At 51.5% G+C, this 16248-nt stretch overlaps 1 protein-coding gene across 1 annotated transcript; it reads right to left on the bottom strand.

Annotated features, from left to right (window-relative positions):
* Positions 1–9: 9 nt before the first annotated feature.
* Positions 10–14523, bottom strand: RSPH9 (radial spoke head component 9). The gene is made up of 5 exons (XM_079780222.1): positions 14151–14523; positions 9907–10072; positions 7863–7992; positions 7260–7406; positions 10–223 (listed from the first exon to the last, which is right to left on the bottom strand). Exons 1-5 carry the CDS (start codon positions 14375–14377, stop codon positions 63–65), a joined length of 831 nt encoding a protein of 276 aa, XP_079636348.1. The 5' UTR covers positions 14378–14523; the 3' UTR covers positions 10–62.
* Positions 14524–16248: the final 1725 nt, after the last annotated feature.

The raw sequence follows: 16248 nt of genomic DNA on the forward strand, positions 1-16248 counted from the left end.
TCACTGAAATGTATGAAAATAATGTTGATGCTCTGCATACAGAGTCCCTGGGCGGGCCCCTCCTACAGCATGAAGGGCAAGTCCATGTTCTTCTCACCGGTGCCCACATAGATGTAGCCACAGTTCTTGGTGCCCGGAGCGTGGTAGAAGGTGAGGCCTGGCCAGAGCAGGCTGCGCAGCACCACCAGGGCGTTGCCTCGCTCCATCTGGATGCTCCAGGACCCTGGGGAGGAAGTGAGGCCTGGGTGCTGTGGAGCCAGAGCGCTTCCCAGTGTGCAAGGCCCCAGCTCCCTGGGCAGCCAGGCCCAGGTGCTAAGGTTCCACTCAGAAAAGGGAAGACAGTTTAATTACCCCGGCGCTTTACTCCTCCTGATTGCCTTTTAGCCATTTCACTGTTCATTAAAACCACTTCCAGGGGGAGGGCAAAGGAAATGAAAGGAGGTGAAACTCAAAAGGAGTGCATTTTGTTCCTGTCAGCAAGTCTAGTTAAAGGTTGAGTGGGGGAGGAAGCTGAATCCAAAGGCAGAGGGGAGTTGGAGCCGGTTTGGGGAGACTTTCTCCAGGCTCTGCTAGGGGTAATCACCAGTGACCTTCAGTCCTAGTGCAGTTTGCCCCCACTTGCTATTTTGCTCTCTCGTCCCCAGTCCCAGAAGCCTCTGCTCTGAGATAGATTAGACCTGACCAGGGGCTCACATAGAAGTTTGACCATTTCGGGCCTGAAGCTCACTAGCCCGCTCTGGCTGCTGGTGGCCTGGGAGCCATCCTTGGCGGGAGGGGACTTGGGCTACAGCTAATGAGCCTTGTCTATCCTGGGTCCTGCCCTGGTTTTTGCTCCCCAGACAGGAGCAGCCCAGCCCATGGCTGAGTTGTACGGCCATGAGGACTTGGCGGGAAGGACCTGATCCATCTCCAGAACCGAGGGAGGGAGCCGCTGTGTGGGAGGAAGGAGCCTGGGAAAATCGCCTCTGGATGCAGATCTGGAGCTTCTATTCCCCTGCGCACCGAGGCCCCTCCCGGGCCCAGCCGCAGCTCTGTTCCAGACCCTGCCAGAAAGGCAAATGCTTTGAAGGTTTTGGTGTTGGACCAGCCAGTGATGCACTGAGAGCTGTGCTGAGGCCTTCATCGGCTGCCAGCTCAGCTCGGCTGCTTGGCTCCTGCTGCCCCAGCTTCCCACAGGCCTCCTCCAGCCATGGCCCACCCTGGTCACTCCACACCCAGCAGCTTCACAGTTCAGTCCCCACCCACCAAGGGCCACCCTGTATCCAAGAGACCTGACCACCAGGATCCCTGGCCCTGACAGCAGCTCAGCCCTGCGGAGGGTGCCGTCACCTGCCCAAATCCAAGCCAGAGCGTTCTGGTGCATGTAGGTCAGCTGGCCCTGGCCTGCTTAGGGAGAGGCTGGCTGGGAGCCCACCACAGCTCTGTGCAGTGGCCTGCACCAAGTGCTGCCACCCAGGCAAGAGAAGATGAAGTAGAAGCTACAGTGATTCCACTCCCCCAGGCCCACACAGTGCTGGCCAGACAACATCAAGAAGAGTGTCCCCCTGGGGCCACCAGAGCTCTGGCTGGGGCACTGCCTAGGAAGGGGGGCGGATGCTGTCCTGGTCAGAGAAAGGGAGTATTTTCCGTGGCTCCTACAATTTTCCTCTCTGGGCACCCGAAGTCCTCCACCTCCCAGACCTGCCCTAAGAGGCCTAAGGCCCTAGCCTGTTGCTTTCCTAGTCACTCATTCAGGAAACATGTCTAGGGGTAATGGGAGTGGGACAGGCCAAAGCAAAGGATTCCAGGGCACTGCGTTCAGCCTTTGGACAGAAGCACAGACCCCGGGAAGGTACATCCCTTAGTCACCCCACCCTGTGCCCAGAGCATCATCTGGGGACAGGCCCTCTCTGTCCTTGCTGCTCACAGCCATACAGTCCCCTTGAACTGAGAAGGAGCAGGCTCTGCCCACCAGGGAGGGCAGCTTGCAGCCTGCCTGAACCAAATGCTGCCCTGGATAAATGGGTCCTGGTGTCCTCCAGCCTAGACCACTCATCAGTTCACTAGTGCCGGCATCTTTTTTTTTCTTTTTTTGCAAGCATCTTGGCACACCCTGAGCAAGGGCTGGGTCCCAACCTTATAACAACCTGCCCAGCTAGGGTTAGGCCACCTCTTTCCTTTAGCAGATGAGGGGGCCCAGGCTTATTAGCAGGGGCTCCCCTCACTCGCACTTCCAGAGAGCAAGGAGAAACTGATAAGGATGCTAGAGAAATACAGTGACCCTACAGGGGCAGGGGAACAGCAGCGCCAAGCAGGCGGAAGGGTGCTGGCCAAGTGTGGAAGCGGCATGTGAGGGGCCAGCCAACAACACTGCCTCCCTCCCTCCCTTGCATTCCTGTCACACTCCTGTCCTCCTCTCCTTGTTCCTGGCTCAGCTGGTTGCCCAGGAAACACACAGACTCTTAACGTGCCAGGAGTCACGTAGTGTCTACCTGGGAAGCCAGGCACTTGCTTGTCACCTTCACCCACTTTTCTTATTGCTGGGAAGGCTGGGCCCAGCCAGCTGCTGCTGCCTCTGCCCTTCTGGGGTTCCAGGAAAGGCAGCCTGCTGTGGCCCTGGTGTTTCAGTTCACAGCCCAGTCTCCCCAAAGGTCCCCTTCTGCCCCCTGGCACCCACTCGGTTCTGCAAGCTGCTTTTTGAGGCTTTGGTGGGGAACAAGCCGGTAACCAGGAGCAGGGCCTATTGCAGTCTGCAGGAAGTCCTGGGTGTCCAGAGCCCCAGGCTCTCACCCACCTTGCTAGTGCAGAAACCTCAGGTGAGGGTATGCTTCTCTTAATTAAATTCTCCTGCCCTCCAGGAAGAAAGGCAGCAAAGCACTAGATTCCGTTGATGGGGACAGTGGACCAGGCTGGGGACCAGGGCTGTCTGGGGCAGCAGGTAGCTTAAACCTCTCCAACCAGCACCATACAACTTGTCTCAGACACAAAATAGGCATGAGGTTCCTTCTCAGAGTGGCCACTCCCACCACCAAGGGCCACAAGGTATGGTCAAACCCCCTAGAGGTTGGCGGTGGGTAGGGTCCTATAGAGCCGGAAGAGTGCCCTGTCTGACTGGTAAGGTCAGGACCTGGGTCCAGAAGGCCGAGCACCTGTTAGCCAGGCTTCCAAGGGACTAGGTAGGAGGAGCCACCTGTATATACCCGCAAGAGAAGGCTGATCGAGGGTCCCATGTTCCCCACAACTCTGCAATGTTCCTGTCCTCCTTTCTCCCCTGTCCCCCCAACGCCTCCCCAAGCACCACCACCACATTTTTAAAGGCTGCTTTCCAGGCAGGCAGGCAGGCCCCTTGCTGCCCTCTGCTGCCTGAACTGGGCATTGCTGCTGAGGGCTCTCTTGTGCTGGAGCCTCTGCTCCCCCAGTTTGAGAGAGGCGTCAGCTCCAGTGCAGAGTGGAGCAAGGAGAGAAGCCCTGCCCTCCACCCTCCTGCTCTGCCTGCCCCTCTGCACAGGACACGATGACTTCTTGGTGAGGCACCTTCTACTTTACATTTCCACTTCTCATCCTCTGTTTCATTTATCTTTCAAACCTCTGTGAGTCAAGGATGGTGCCTGTTTTGTTCACAATGATGTCCCCAGTGCTTGGCGCATAATAGCTGGTCAGTGGCTATTGCTAATGAAGTGAAAGGTTAAGGAGCATGGACTGGCAGGGAACTATCTAGAAATCTGGCCTCCTGACCTGGCACTCCATCTGTTTCCCCTGGCTGCAGCCCAGACTCAGAACTATTAGCTGTTTCCCTGCATCCACCAGGAGGATGGCTCTGCCCCCAGAGCTACTCACTCCCACAAAACTGCAGACCCAGGGCAGACAGAACAGCTCAGCAGGGCATCATGGCCCCAGGCTGTCCCAGGGGCCAGCTGCTGATCTCGGACCTACCTCCATGGCACAGAGCAGGAGTCCCGGGGACGGGCCAACCTGTACCACACCTGCTCACAAGTGACACAAAGTCCCCTTGAACAAGCGCCTCAGACCCAGAAAGGAATTAATGATCTCTCCTGGGCAGGGCATTCCATCCCACCAGCCAGGGCTGGTGTCCCAGGGAACTCTTCCTTGTCCGCCTTAGCAGCCCAGCCCATTCTCTGCTGTCTGCCTGGCCGAGAAGCCTCCCAGCAGCTCCTCCTGCTCTTTAACTGGCAGATAAGGAAGGGAGGCTGAGAGCTCAATCAGAGTGTCTGCTCTCCCTGACCGCACTTCCATCCCTACACCATGGCCCCCACCGAGCCATCATGAGAAAAAACTGGGCCTGACTTCCTGGAGGCTTTCTGGTGGCGGCTTTGGGAGGAAGGGAGCTGGAGGCCCAGAAGCTGTGAGGTTTCCCAAGGTCAGCCCAAGAGCATCCCTCCCCTCAGGCCCACACACACAGGAGATGCCAGGGGCCCTCAACTCCCAAGGCTCCAGCACTGAGGAAAGAGCGACAGGCTGGAGTGGACTGGGATGTCACACCATCAGTTGATCCTTCAGCCCTGAGGTCCACCATTAGAGCAGAATGTCTAGGGCCTCAGGCCACTGCTACTCACTCACTTCCCAGGCCCAGATCCTGTACCTCCCAGGGGCCTGGTAAATTCACTGGCTGGCTGGGCATATCAGGGTGGCCCCAGCATCCTTTAGGAAGACCCCCAATGCTCCCTATCTTATACCCCTGCTGCAGGGAGAGACAGCTGCCTTCTGTGACCCTTCACCCCAAGTGGCAGGGCAGACAGGGCTGATGGGATTCCCATAGGAAGACTGTTGGACCCCCACAGCCCATCTAGCCAGCTTTGGTCTTGACTGCAAAGGCCCTAGCACCCTCCTTGCCCTCCCATCGCACAGAGGATGAGGCTCTAAGGGTGGGAGGCACTCTTGTGTTAGCCCCTCTGACCGCCCAGCACTATGGGAAAAGGGCCTCATCCACTGGCCCCTGGCATCCAGCTGCAGGTGAGAGGGCTGAGGAGTCAGCACCCAGCAGGGCTTTCCAGACTCACCATGAATTGGGAGGTGGGGCTGCTGCCCCCAGATTAGGGGTATTAAGGGCACTTTTCTCCCCCACCCTTCAGCCCTGGTGCTGGGTCCCACCATCACAACATTCCTGGCTCCCTTTATCAACGCCCCCGGGGATGTGCGTCTGGGAGCATAGAGTTGGAGGAGATAACTGGAGTCTGGAAAGGGTGTCTCATGGGTGAGAAATGCCCCAGCCCCTATAAACCGTTATCTCCCCCACAGGTCCAGGAATCCCTTTCCATGCCCAGGGAGGCTTGCCTCGAGCACCCCCATGTGGCCAAGGCCAGTGTAGCCATTCTTTGCTGGCAGCCCTTAGCCACTTGGGGCCCACTGCCTGGCCCCTTGGGCACTGCAGGAGCTCTGAAATGCCTCCAGATCTCTGGCTTGCCACTTCTCCATCCATCCAGGCACCACTCCCTTATTATCACAGACCTGTTCACAAGCCACCAGAAGCCCCTACTGCCTTGATGTAGGCCTCCTACCCTTGACCCTCTAGGCCCTCCTAGGCCTGCCCAACCCACCTCTCAGGCCTTTTGCCACTAAAAATAGATCAATTAAGTCCTGGCCAGTATGGCTGGGTTGGGCATCGTCTCCTGTACCAAAAGGTTGCGGGCTCTATCTATGGTAGGGAGCATGCAGGAGGCAGCCACATCAATGTTTCTCTTTCTCTTTCTCTCTATATATAATTTTTATATGAATTCTTATGTGTTAGGCACTGTTAGAATTATTTTGTGTTATATGTGTTAACTCTTAATTCTCATAACAACCCAATGAGGTAGAAAATATCATTATTCCCCTTTTCAAAATGAGGAAATTGAGGCACAAGGTAACTGAGGGACTTACCCAATGTCACACAACTAGCAAGTGACAGATTCAGGATTCCAACCCAGGCTGTCTAATTCCAGAGCCCTCACCTTAACCACTACGGCCATCCCACCTCCATCCTGAGTTCCAGCCCACCTGGGTGCCTCATTGCTCCTCAAAGTGTTTCCTCTAGTGGTCCATTCCCATTGTCTACTTAAAAGGAAACACCATCACCCTGACAGGGTGGTTCAGTTGGTTGGAGCATCATCCCATGCACCAAAAGTTTTCAGATTCGATCCCCGATCAGGGAGCATACAGGAGGCAACCGATTGATGTTTCTCTCACACTGGTTTCTCTCTCTCTCTCTCTCTCTCTCTCTCTCTCTCTCTCTCTCTCTCTCACACACACACACACACACACACACACACACACACACACACACACATCAGTAAAACATATCCTCGAGTGAGGATTAAAAAAAAGGGGGGGGGGGGACACCATCTCCTTGACACCACAGTTAATGCCAGAGTCCTGAAGTCTCATTCTCTGACACTTACTGTGCCCTTGGGTTTAACTCTCTGAGCCTCTGTTTCTTCATCTATAAAATGAGGATAATAACAATATCCACCTCTTAGGTTGGCTGTGAATCTTAAAATGAGATAAGGTATACAAAGGGCTGAGTTCAGTGCCTAGCACACAATAAGCAGTGCCACTGCTTTTATAAGTTGTTATCATCATTGCCATCATCAACAACAAATCCCTCCAGTTCTCAGAAAGGCCAACATGCAGACAGACAGTTAGAGGCGCTGAGTCAGTGTCTTGGGTGCGCCCCAGACTGCCCAGAGCCTGGCACCTGCCCTGGGGTCCAGCATCCAAGCAAGAGCATCTTCTCAGAACACGTGCTCTACGGTGAAGCTCAGATGATGGAAATGGGTCTCTGTGACCCAACCACCCAAAGGTGCATGCGTGGGCCAGGTGTGTCCTGAAGCATAGGAAGGCCTCTGAAGCTGTATGTTTTAAGATTTAAAAGTCCCATACACATAGCAGGAAGCAAATATACAGAACTCATACCCTTAGTAGGCGGATGCTCAGTCAATCAGCACCTACTTATTGAGCACCAGCTATGTACCAAACACTGGATCTAACCCCAAACTAACAGAGATGGATGTGTGCCTCTATTCAAGATTGATACGAAAGTCGAGAGACCTCTTGTCTGTGAAAGCATATGGAAGACAACCCTTTTGTCTGCAAACATTTATCCACTGCTTCCTATGAGCTGAAACTTGTATTGGACCCTGAGGAAGCCCAGCCTCAAGCACCCACACTGAACCATCATTTCCTACCCAGGCTTTGGTTCCACTCTCAGAGGAGAATGGCAGGTGCATGGCCCACTGCTCTGGCCTGAGGGCAGATCCAAGGTCCTCCAAGTAATAGGCTATTACCTTTGGGGATGTCATGCTCCAAGGAGTCCATGAAGTCCAGGGAGGGATCTAGGTCTGCCTTCTCAAGCAAAGTCTTGTTCTTCAGGTCAACTGGCTCCCTGAAGTGGAAGTAGGAACTGAGCTTCTTAGCTTCAGACAAGGTCAGTCCTAAAAAGAGGCAGCAGGTAGGAAGGGAACCCACAGCTCACTTTCAACCCATGGGGAACACGTGGAGGAGCTTGCAAATGACTCAGTCAGCTACTGAGAGAACTGAAGGGAGAAGAGGGAATAGTGTTCCCTCCACCCAGATTTGGCCCAGATCCTGCAATGAGGAGAGGCCAATGAGGAGGAAGGTGGGAAAAGGCAGGGAGGCCAGACACATGGAAAGACCTGAGACCCAGGTGGCCAAATGCTCTCCACCCTCACTCAGGCAGGGTCCAGTGACTGGGTAAGCCATGCCAACCACCGATGCCAGGTCACTGGACACATCCCCCCAACTGATGGGGTCACAGCTCTTTCTTTTCTGAGGAAGTGGGCAGTTTTGCTCAGACTCCCACATATGTGTCTGACTATGCTCAGGAAGAGGTGTCCTCCTGCCCATGAGAGAGGCGCCAGGGAACTCACCTTCAAAGGTCCGATTGACATGGGTGGGTCCAAAAGGACTCTTAAAGAGGGCGCCTCGGGGGATAATAGCCACAGCCTTGTCTATCTGGTCAATGATGGACACCAAGCGGGTCTCCTCCTTGATCCGGATCTGAGGAGACAGGAGACAAGCCTCCCTGCCAGGGCACTGTGCCCACTCCCCCTGGTGCAGGGCCCTCTGCACAACCATCTGGCCTGGTCACCACCGTGTAGATGCCCGGTCCATGAAAAGTCCTGCTGGGTGAGCCCTCCCTCTCCTCCTATCAAGATTTTCTTTCTTTTTAAAATTAGTAATACATACTGGTGGTGCAATATTTAAAACTAAAAAAAAAAAAGCAGTCTCTCTCACCCCATCCCTCGTCCCCCAGTTGCCCTCACTGGGGGAAACCACAGTTTATGGTTTCTGCACCCTTCCAGAAGCATACCATCTTATCATCAGATTTAAATGTTGATTATTTTGCCTTTTGAAAATGTAAAAGCAACCATGCTTACTGTAAACTACTTGGGTAATCAGAAATATTTCACAGTATACCTGAGAATTAAAACCATTCGTAATCCTACCTCCTAAAGATAATTAGTGATAACATATTGGTATACTTCCTTCTATCTTTTTTTATGATATATTTAAAGCACAATTAAAATCATAGTTCCTATAGTTTCATATCCTACTCTTTGACTTGACAAAGCATCACCCCGTATTTCCCAAGCATCACCCCATATTATCACATCTTTCTGCCGATGAGATTTGGTTTACAATCAATATCAAGGGCAACCCTGAGCAAAAGGATTTCATAGAGATGTTGGGGGGAAACAGCACTTGACAGGGAAAACATGTCACCAAGGGCCCCCAGAGTCACTCGGCCACCTATTTCCCATGGGCTACCAACTGGAATTCTTTACAAAGGGGGAGATGGAAGCTAGTATTTAATAAGTGTCTAGGCCAGGGGTTTCAGAAAATGTCATCTCATTTAATCTGCACAAGCCTGGGGAGCAAATATAATGATCCAAATTTTACAGAAAATAAAACTGAAGGGAAGTTAAGTTTGTCAGGTGGGAAGGGGTGGGTGTTGGACCCAAACTTTGGGCATCACCTCGGTTCAAGTCCAAAGGCTGTGTTTTGAATTCTGGCTTTGTCTAGTTTCAAAACTTGGGCTCCTTACTTTTCTGACCTAGCTTTCCATCTCTAGGAGTTGGTCATTCAGGTAGACTGCATCCAGTGGAAATGATGTATGTACAAGATCACTGCTTGTCAGAGCTAAACCTTGGAAACCTCCATTTCCATGACAACATCACGGGTTAAATTATGTTGCATTCACACATGGTAAAAAGAGTGGGGAGGCTCTTTAAGGCACTGATATAGAAAGATCTCCAAAATGTATTGTTAGGTAAAAATGCAAGGCGCAGAACGGTATGTATAACGTGCTGCCATTTGTTTTGTTTTGTTTGGAAGATAACAAGGGAATATGTAGAGGTAAGGTATTTGCTGTCTCAGGTGACAGAGCTTCTCACATTTAAACGTGAATTCGAATCCCCTGGGAATGTGCTAAAATGCAGATACTCATCCCCCACCTCCCATTAGTCTGCATTTCAAACGCCTAGAGCATAGTGATGTGTCTGACCCAGGCTGCGCTTTGAGTAGCAAGATTTGGACACACACATGCAAAACGGTTACATTACTGTCCCCCAGAAAAAGGACCTGGGTGACTGGAAGACAGGGCTGGGAGACACTCTACTACATTCCTTTTTGTACATTTGAATTTTGAACTATATGGATGTATTATCTAGGAAAACAATTGGTACAAAAATGTAAGAGCTTGTGCCCATGCCCTTACCCCAGAGCTCAGCACAGACCCTTTCTTCCCTGCCCCTGCCCCAGAGCCAGGCTCCTCAAGAGCTGCCCGTCCACTCCCCACACTGTTGCTCAGGGGCGGTGGTGTTACGTTGTCACCATATTTCTATTGGGCTGGGTTTTGGATGCCCCCGGCCCTCTTCCCTCAGGCCCTCCTCCTCTCTCATATTCACTCACCACTATTTCTTCTTCAAAGACCTTATCACCCTCGTTCACCTTCTGCAGCTCGGTGTATTCATACTCATGGGAGGGGTCCCCCATGAAGCGGCCCTTCACCACAGACGTCTGCGTCATCATCTCGTCTGTGGCAGGAGGCAAGAGGCTCCACTCCATGCAGTTCAGGCTGCCAACAACATCCACATCACCCTGGTTTCCAATTCCCCCTCCCACTCGGGCTTCCTGCCACCACCTCTTCTCCCAAGGGTGAGGCCCAAGAAGCCCTAAGTGTCTATGGTGCACCCCACCCCCATATGTGATGCCAATTCAATTTTATTTTTTTAAAGGTCACAAAAGGTCCATGTATGCTGAAATTCCAAGAGCTTCTTCCTAGATATCTGGACTATAAGGTTCCGGATGAGTTCTGGAAGCTGAATTTTCCTCAGTTACAGGTGCCTCTGCTTTGGTGGGCCCCTAATTCATGCTCAGTCTGCCTACTGAGTCCACAGCACGGCCATCTTCCCCATTTCTCAGGAAAGCCGGGCCCAGGCTCAAGGACCTCTCCTCCTTTGAGGTTTCCAGGAGCACTAGCCAGCCCAGTCCCTTCTTTCTCACTTCCCAATGGGTGAGGACATCCTCCCACTCCTCTCACTCAGGCCCTGTGTCCCCAGCCTGCTCTCGGCTCATCTTTTCTCCCTTCACTCTAGGGCCTCCTTCTGAATATAAAAACTTCTCAGCTTTCTAACACAACAGCCCTCAAATCCCTCTAGAAAATGCCCCTTTCCTATCCCTTCCTCCTCTGCCCCAACTCTGAACAATAATCTCAGAACAATTTGCCCTCTGGGAGCCCTCCTTCCCCCCCACTTTCACTCTTTGTCCAGTGCACCAGGATCTCTGCCCCCACCACCCCAAGAAATTACTTAGGAGAAAGTTATCCATGGGATGCCCTGAAAGACAACAAATGCATTCCCATTCCTACTCCATTTTTTTAAAATATGTTTTTATTGATTTCAGAGAGGAAGGGAGAGGGAGAAAGAGATAGAAACATAGAAATAAGAACAGAAATAAGAGAGAATCACTGATTGGCTGCCTCCTGCACATCCCACACTGGGAGCAAGCCTGCAATCTAGACATGTACCCTGACTGGGAATTGAACCGTGACCTCCTGGTTCATAGGTCAACGCTCAACTACTGAGCCACACCAGCCGGCTCCATTCCTACCTCTTTTGATATTTCCTTCTCCCTGCTCCAGTGCCTTAAGTATTTCCAGGGATCTATTCTTACCCCTCTTTTCTCTCTGGAGTCTCACCCAACTGCCTCCCAAAGCCCTAGCTAATGACTAATCAGTGTCCAGAATCCAACCAACCATCTCGAACAACCTCCACTGCTTTCCCCCTGGGCCAAGTCATCATCTACACTTGCCTGGTTACTGCAGTAGCCTCCTAACTGATCTCCCAACTTCCATACTCACTCCTCCTTGTGTTAAAACCTAAGCCAGACCATGCGTCTGTGCAGAACCTTTCTATGACTTCCCTTTGGACCAAGTCCTTACAATGCCCCACAAGGCCCTGCATGATTGTCTGCAGCCCCTTACTTCTCTGACCTTATGTCCTGCAATGCCCCTTCCTCACCCCTCTCTAGCCACACTAGCTTATATGGGTTCCACAAACACACTAAGCACACACCTGCCTTAGGGCCTTTGCACTTGCCTGGAATTCTTTTCCCTCAAATAAGCACATAGCTCACTCAGTTGCTTCAGGTCTTTCTCAAATGTTGCCTTATCAGAGGCCATCCCTGACCACCTTATTTAAAGTGGTAACCATTCCTGCATTCTCTATCCCCTTACCACTTAGCACCAGCTGACAGCAATACATGCTTATTTGTTGTCTGCCTCCCCTCCCCCTCCACACACACTATAATGTAAACTTTTTTAAAAATATATTTTATTGATTTTTTACAGAGAGGAAGGGAGAGGAATAGAGAGTTAGAAACATCGATGAGAGAGAAACATGGATCAGCTGCCTCCTGCACACTCCCCACTGGGGATGTGCCCGCAACCAAGGCACATGCCCTTGACCGGAATCGAACCTGGGACCCTTCAGTCCGCAGGCCTTTGCTCCATCCACTGAGCCAAACCGGTTAGGGCTATAATGTAAACTTTATGAATACAAGGACTTTGTCTCATTTACCAATGAATTCCTGGTGCCTAGATCAATGCCTGGCACATAGTAAGTGCTGAAGAAAGAAAAACTTATGGAATAAAATGAAACGAGTCTCAAATCTCTGTCCAAATTTTTCTTCTGGACTCCAGATCTGTACTTTAATACACCTCCTTACCACTCTGCCCCCCAGGCACCACACACCCAATTCACTAGGTCTACCCTCCTTCTTTAATTCGATCTGCTTCTTTTGTTGTTAATCCTAACCCGAGGATATTTTTCCATTGATAGAGTGGGAAGGAAGAGTGACAGAGAAAGAAACATTGATGTGAGACACACACATTGATTGGTTGCCTCCCACATGCTCCCTGACCAGGGCTGGGGATCATGCCTGCAAACTGAGGTATGTGCCCTTGACCGGAATCAAACCCAGGACCCTTCAGTCCACAGGCTGACGCTCTATCCACTAACCCAAACCACCTAGGGCTGTCCTGCTTCTTGAATTCTCCCCCAGTGGGTGGCATCAGCACATAGTCAGCTGCTAAACTGGAAGGAGCCAGCCTTGACCTCTTCTTCACCTCCCCCAGTCACAAATCCTGACAGTTCTACCACTTAAATCTAACCCAGGCCCTCTCCTCAATTCCCTCAGCTGGACACTACAATAGATTCCTAAATGCTTACCCACTTCTGGCCATTCTGCCCACTCAGATCAAAGCAGGCTCTTGCTTATAGCCCTCCCATGGCTCCCCATAGCCTACGGACAAGGTTCAAACCTCTAGGCTTCTCCATCCAGTTCTACAAAACACCCTCTGCTGCCACTGTTATGGTTACCTGCCTGCTGTTCTCCCAAACACTCCAAGCCAGCTGCAGCCAACAAGTTTGCATAACTGTTCCCTCTAACTGGCATGCCTTTTCCCCACACCTTCCTGGAGATCTGTTCATCTTTCAGATGGCAAAGAAGTTACTTCCGAATGACCTATTTAACTGCTCTCTAGGGGAATGCCCACCTTGGTCTCCCTTTGTGTACAACTCTATTCTAGTTTTGCCCTGGCCAGTGTGGCTTAGTTGGTCCCATGCAACAAAAGGTCTCTGGTTCAATTCCCGGTCAGGACACATGCCCAGGTTCTGGGCTCCACACCCAGTCGGGGGCATGCAGGAGGCAGCCTATCGATGCCTCTCTCTCTCTCTCTCTCTCTCTCTCTCTCTCAAATCAATAAAAACATATTTAAAAAAAAAGAAATAGCAACTCTATTCTAGTTTTAGCACACTTTGCTGTGATTGCCAGGTTACACATCGGTCTCCCTCCCTAATATGTGAATAACTTGGAGATGGGGTTAGTCTCAGCCCTCTTTGTAACCCCAAGTCAAGATGCATCCAACCAGTGCTGGATTGATGTGTGGATTGATAAATGTAGTCTCCAACTTCCTGCGCCTAACAGACTGCTTTGTGAGGTGCTGAACTCCCCCATAAACGCTGGGATAGTCAAAAAGCAGCTCCAAGGTCCTGAATGGTGGAGTCCAAGTAATTTTCCCCGGTTCTAAATCCCTTTTCTCCCATTCCACATTCCTTCGCTACTTCCTAGAGAGCCTCGGGCTGTGAGCCAACACTTCCACGGAAGATGATCTCTGGATATGCTTCCAAATAGCTCCACACAACCTCTGACACTTCTCCAAATTCAACTCTTACCAAAGCCACACGCCCGCACCAGGCGGCACCTGGCTTCTAACCCAGGTCTCCATCATCCAGGAACTTTCGCCTCCCTCTGGCGCTGCCTCCGTCCTTGGCCCAGACTCTATTGGAAACCCACCAGTCTCTAAGTTTCCCCTGCGTCCCTTTGCCCCAAGCATAGAAGTGTCCTCCCAGAGCCCCGCCCTCAGACCTCGTCCACCCCCTTCCCCGCCCCCTCAGGCTCCTTTGGGTTCTCAGTCCTCGGCCCCGCCCCTCGGGCCCTCTCCCCACCTCTGCAAATCCCCTCTCCACCTGCTTCCTTGACCCCGTAGCCCCCGCCCCTTTCGGTTCCTACCGCCACCCACTCCTCCTTCCAGGCCCCCCGGTGGCCCTCCCTTCGTATCGCCCCGCGGCCTCGGCCCCCGGCGCCGCCTCCACCTGTACAGCGTCTTGCGCGGCGCCAGTTGGTCCTCACTCAGGCCCTGCGCGATGTAGTAATCGGCGACGAGGCCGAGGATGCGGCCCCAGAAGAGCACCCGACTGTAGCGATAGTCGCGCTTAACCAGCAAAAGGGAAGTGAGCAGCGAGGCCCGCCGGTCCGGGCTGAGGCCCTGCCCACTGCCGGACGCCAGCTCCAGGGACAGCAGGAGACTGTCCGCGTCCATCTCGGCAGCCGCTCAGCTCAACGTCCTCCGGGTTGCTAGGAGAAGCCGTCTCCATGGAGACCCAAAGCCCCGCCCTTCCCTCAGGCAGGAAGTAGGATTACACCCACCCGTGGCCGTGCCCTTCCGGGGCCTCTGGCCAGCCCTGATCCCCTCGGAGCCGGTCCTAAAAGCCTGGGCACACTCGGGCTCCCGCCCTCTTCCTTTGTCGAGTTGGTGACAGGATGTGTTCCATTATCTCGGGATCCGCTCGGTTTCCCCTAAAATAGTGTGAGGTTAGTGGTCCCAATTCAGCCCAATTCTGTAGATATTTTTGCCTTTCCCAAGTCCTTCCATATAAATTACATGTATTGAGTCCTCACTGTATATGTAATGGGGGCTTGGGGAGAAAAACAACACAACAGTGACACCCGCTGTATTATTTCACTTCAGTCATGTCCCTTCTTGGCCTCAGAATTATCTGTGGAGAAAATAATTTAAAATGCTCTTGGCACTAAAAGTCTAGGCATCTAAGACAATCCCCGCCAATTACAGGTCTTACATGATGGGGCCCATCCATTTCATTCTCTTCAATCTTCTGATGTCTCTCTCTACCCCTTCCTTAGTACTTTCCACCTAAGTGGCAAATGAAGACCGAGGCAATGGGGCAAGGGGGTGTGAAGAGGGGTACAAAAAGGGTGACATTTACAGACTTCACTTTGCCATCGGCTACCACCTATTTACCTACCTGGGCCCCACAGCAGGTGCTTTTAAGCCCAAATGGTAGCCACACATGAAAGGGCAGAACCCCACTGCAGCTGGGGCTCTTCACTTCCTGGGCTAAAGACCAGCTACTTCTTCACACCCATCTCTGGAGGCCCCAGCCAAGGTCAAACACATAGGTGCCTTAGCAAGCTTGTTGTCGGGGAAGGTGGGATTTATTGTTAATATTAACCTTGCAGGGGGGTGTGGACGAGGTGGAAGAAGGCATAGAGGGGATAAGTGGTGATGGAAAAGATAAAATAAAATTGACATAACATACAAAATATATATATGCACACACTGATCTTTTAATTTCTGAATTCCTTTGGAGAAGACTCATGCAATCAAAATGACCTGGGCCCCAATGCCAAGCCAATAGAGGAACGAGTGTCTAAATTACCCAGATAATTACTTTGTTTTGGTTGTCCAGATATTGTTTACGAAGCCTTTTAAAATCAGTATTTGAGGGTGCTGACATGGGTTAATGTGTCTTCCACCTCAAAATAATTTATAACTCGGTTTTAACTCTCCCTCAGTTCAGTCAGACCCCTTTTAGCCTGTCCTTTCCCAAGTGGGAGATATGGCCCTGTTCCTCTTCTGTAAGGTAGAAAAAACAGCCAAAATTCTAGCTGGTGGAATATGCTTCTGGTGGTCAGAGCACAGAAAAGAACCCAAACCTTTTGTTTTTATTGATTCCATATTTACTCCGAACCTATTAATGTCAGGTCCCATGTAGAGAAACACAATATGAAGCCAGAAAGAGGAGTCCTGCAGCTTTCTAATACTACCACCTTTGGCAGGGCAAATCCTGATTAATATTTCACAGTGAAACCACGCAGGATGCACAGCAGTGTAAAGCATTCAGCCTCCAGTGCCAGGTTTGAATTCAGGTTTCCACTCTTGGGCAAGTTATTCAATCTACCCAAGCCTCATCTATAAAATGGGGACGATGTCAAAAAACAAGGTTGTTAGATTAGATAAAATGTATGTGAAGTGCTTAAAAGAGAGCATAAAATATAAACTATTTTCTTTTCTTGACAAAATATAAAACATTCTTCTTAGAACATAACAAATACTATATATTTATACTGTCCCCATTTATAGACACACTCTACCTCCAATACCAGCAGGGT

Source organism: Cnephaeus nilssonii (genome assembly GCF_951640355.1).
Source record: "Cnephaeus nilssonii genome assembly, chromosome: 9".
In the NCBI taxonomy this organism is placed as follows: Eukaryota; Metazoa; Chordata; class Mammalia; order Chiroptera; family Vespertilionidae; genus Cnephaeus; species Cnephaeus nilssonii.

What these genes read in the sequence shown, in the direction of transcription:
- RSPH9 (XM_079780222.1), bottom strand. Translation starts at nt 14,377, where the DNA reads ATGGACGCGGACAGTCTCCTGCTGTCCCTGGAGCTGGCGTCCGGCAGT. An exon ending in TGTCAATCGGACCTTTGAAG is followed by an intron (nt 7,407 to 7,862) that starts GTGAGTTCCCTG and finishes GCCTCTTTTTAG; the next exon opens with GACTGACCTTGTCTGAAGCT. An exon ending in GGAGCATGACATCCCCAAAG is followed by an intron (nt 224 to 7,259) that starts GTAATAGCCTAT and finishes CTTCCTCCCCAG; the next exon opens with GGTCCTGGAGCATCCAGATG.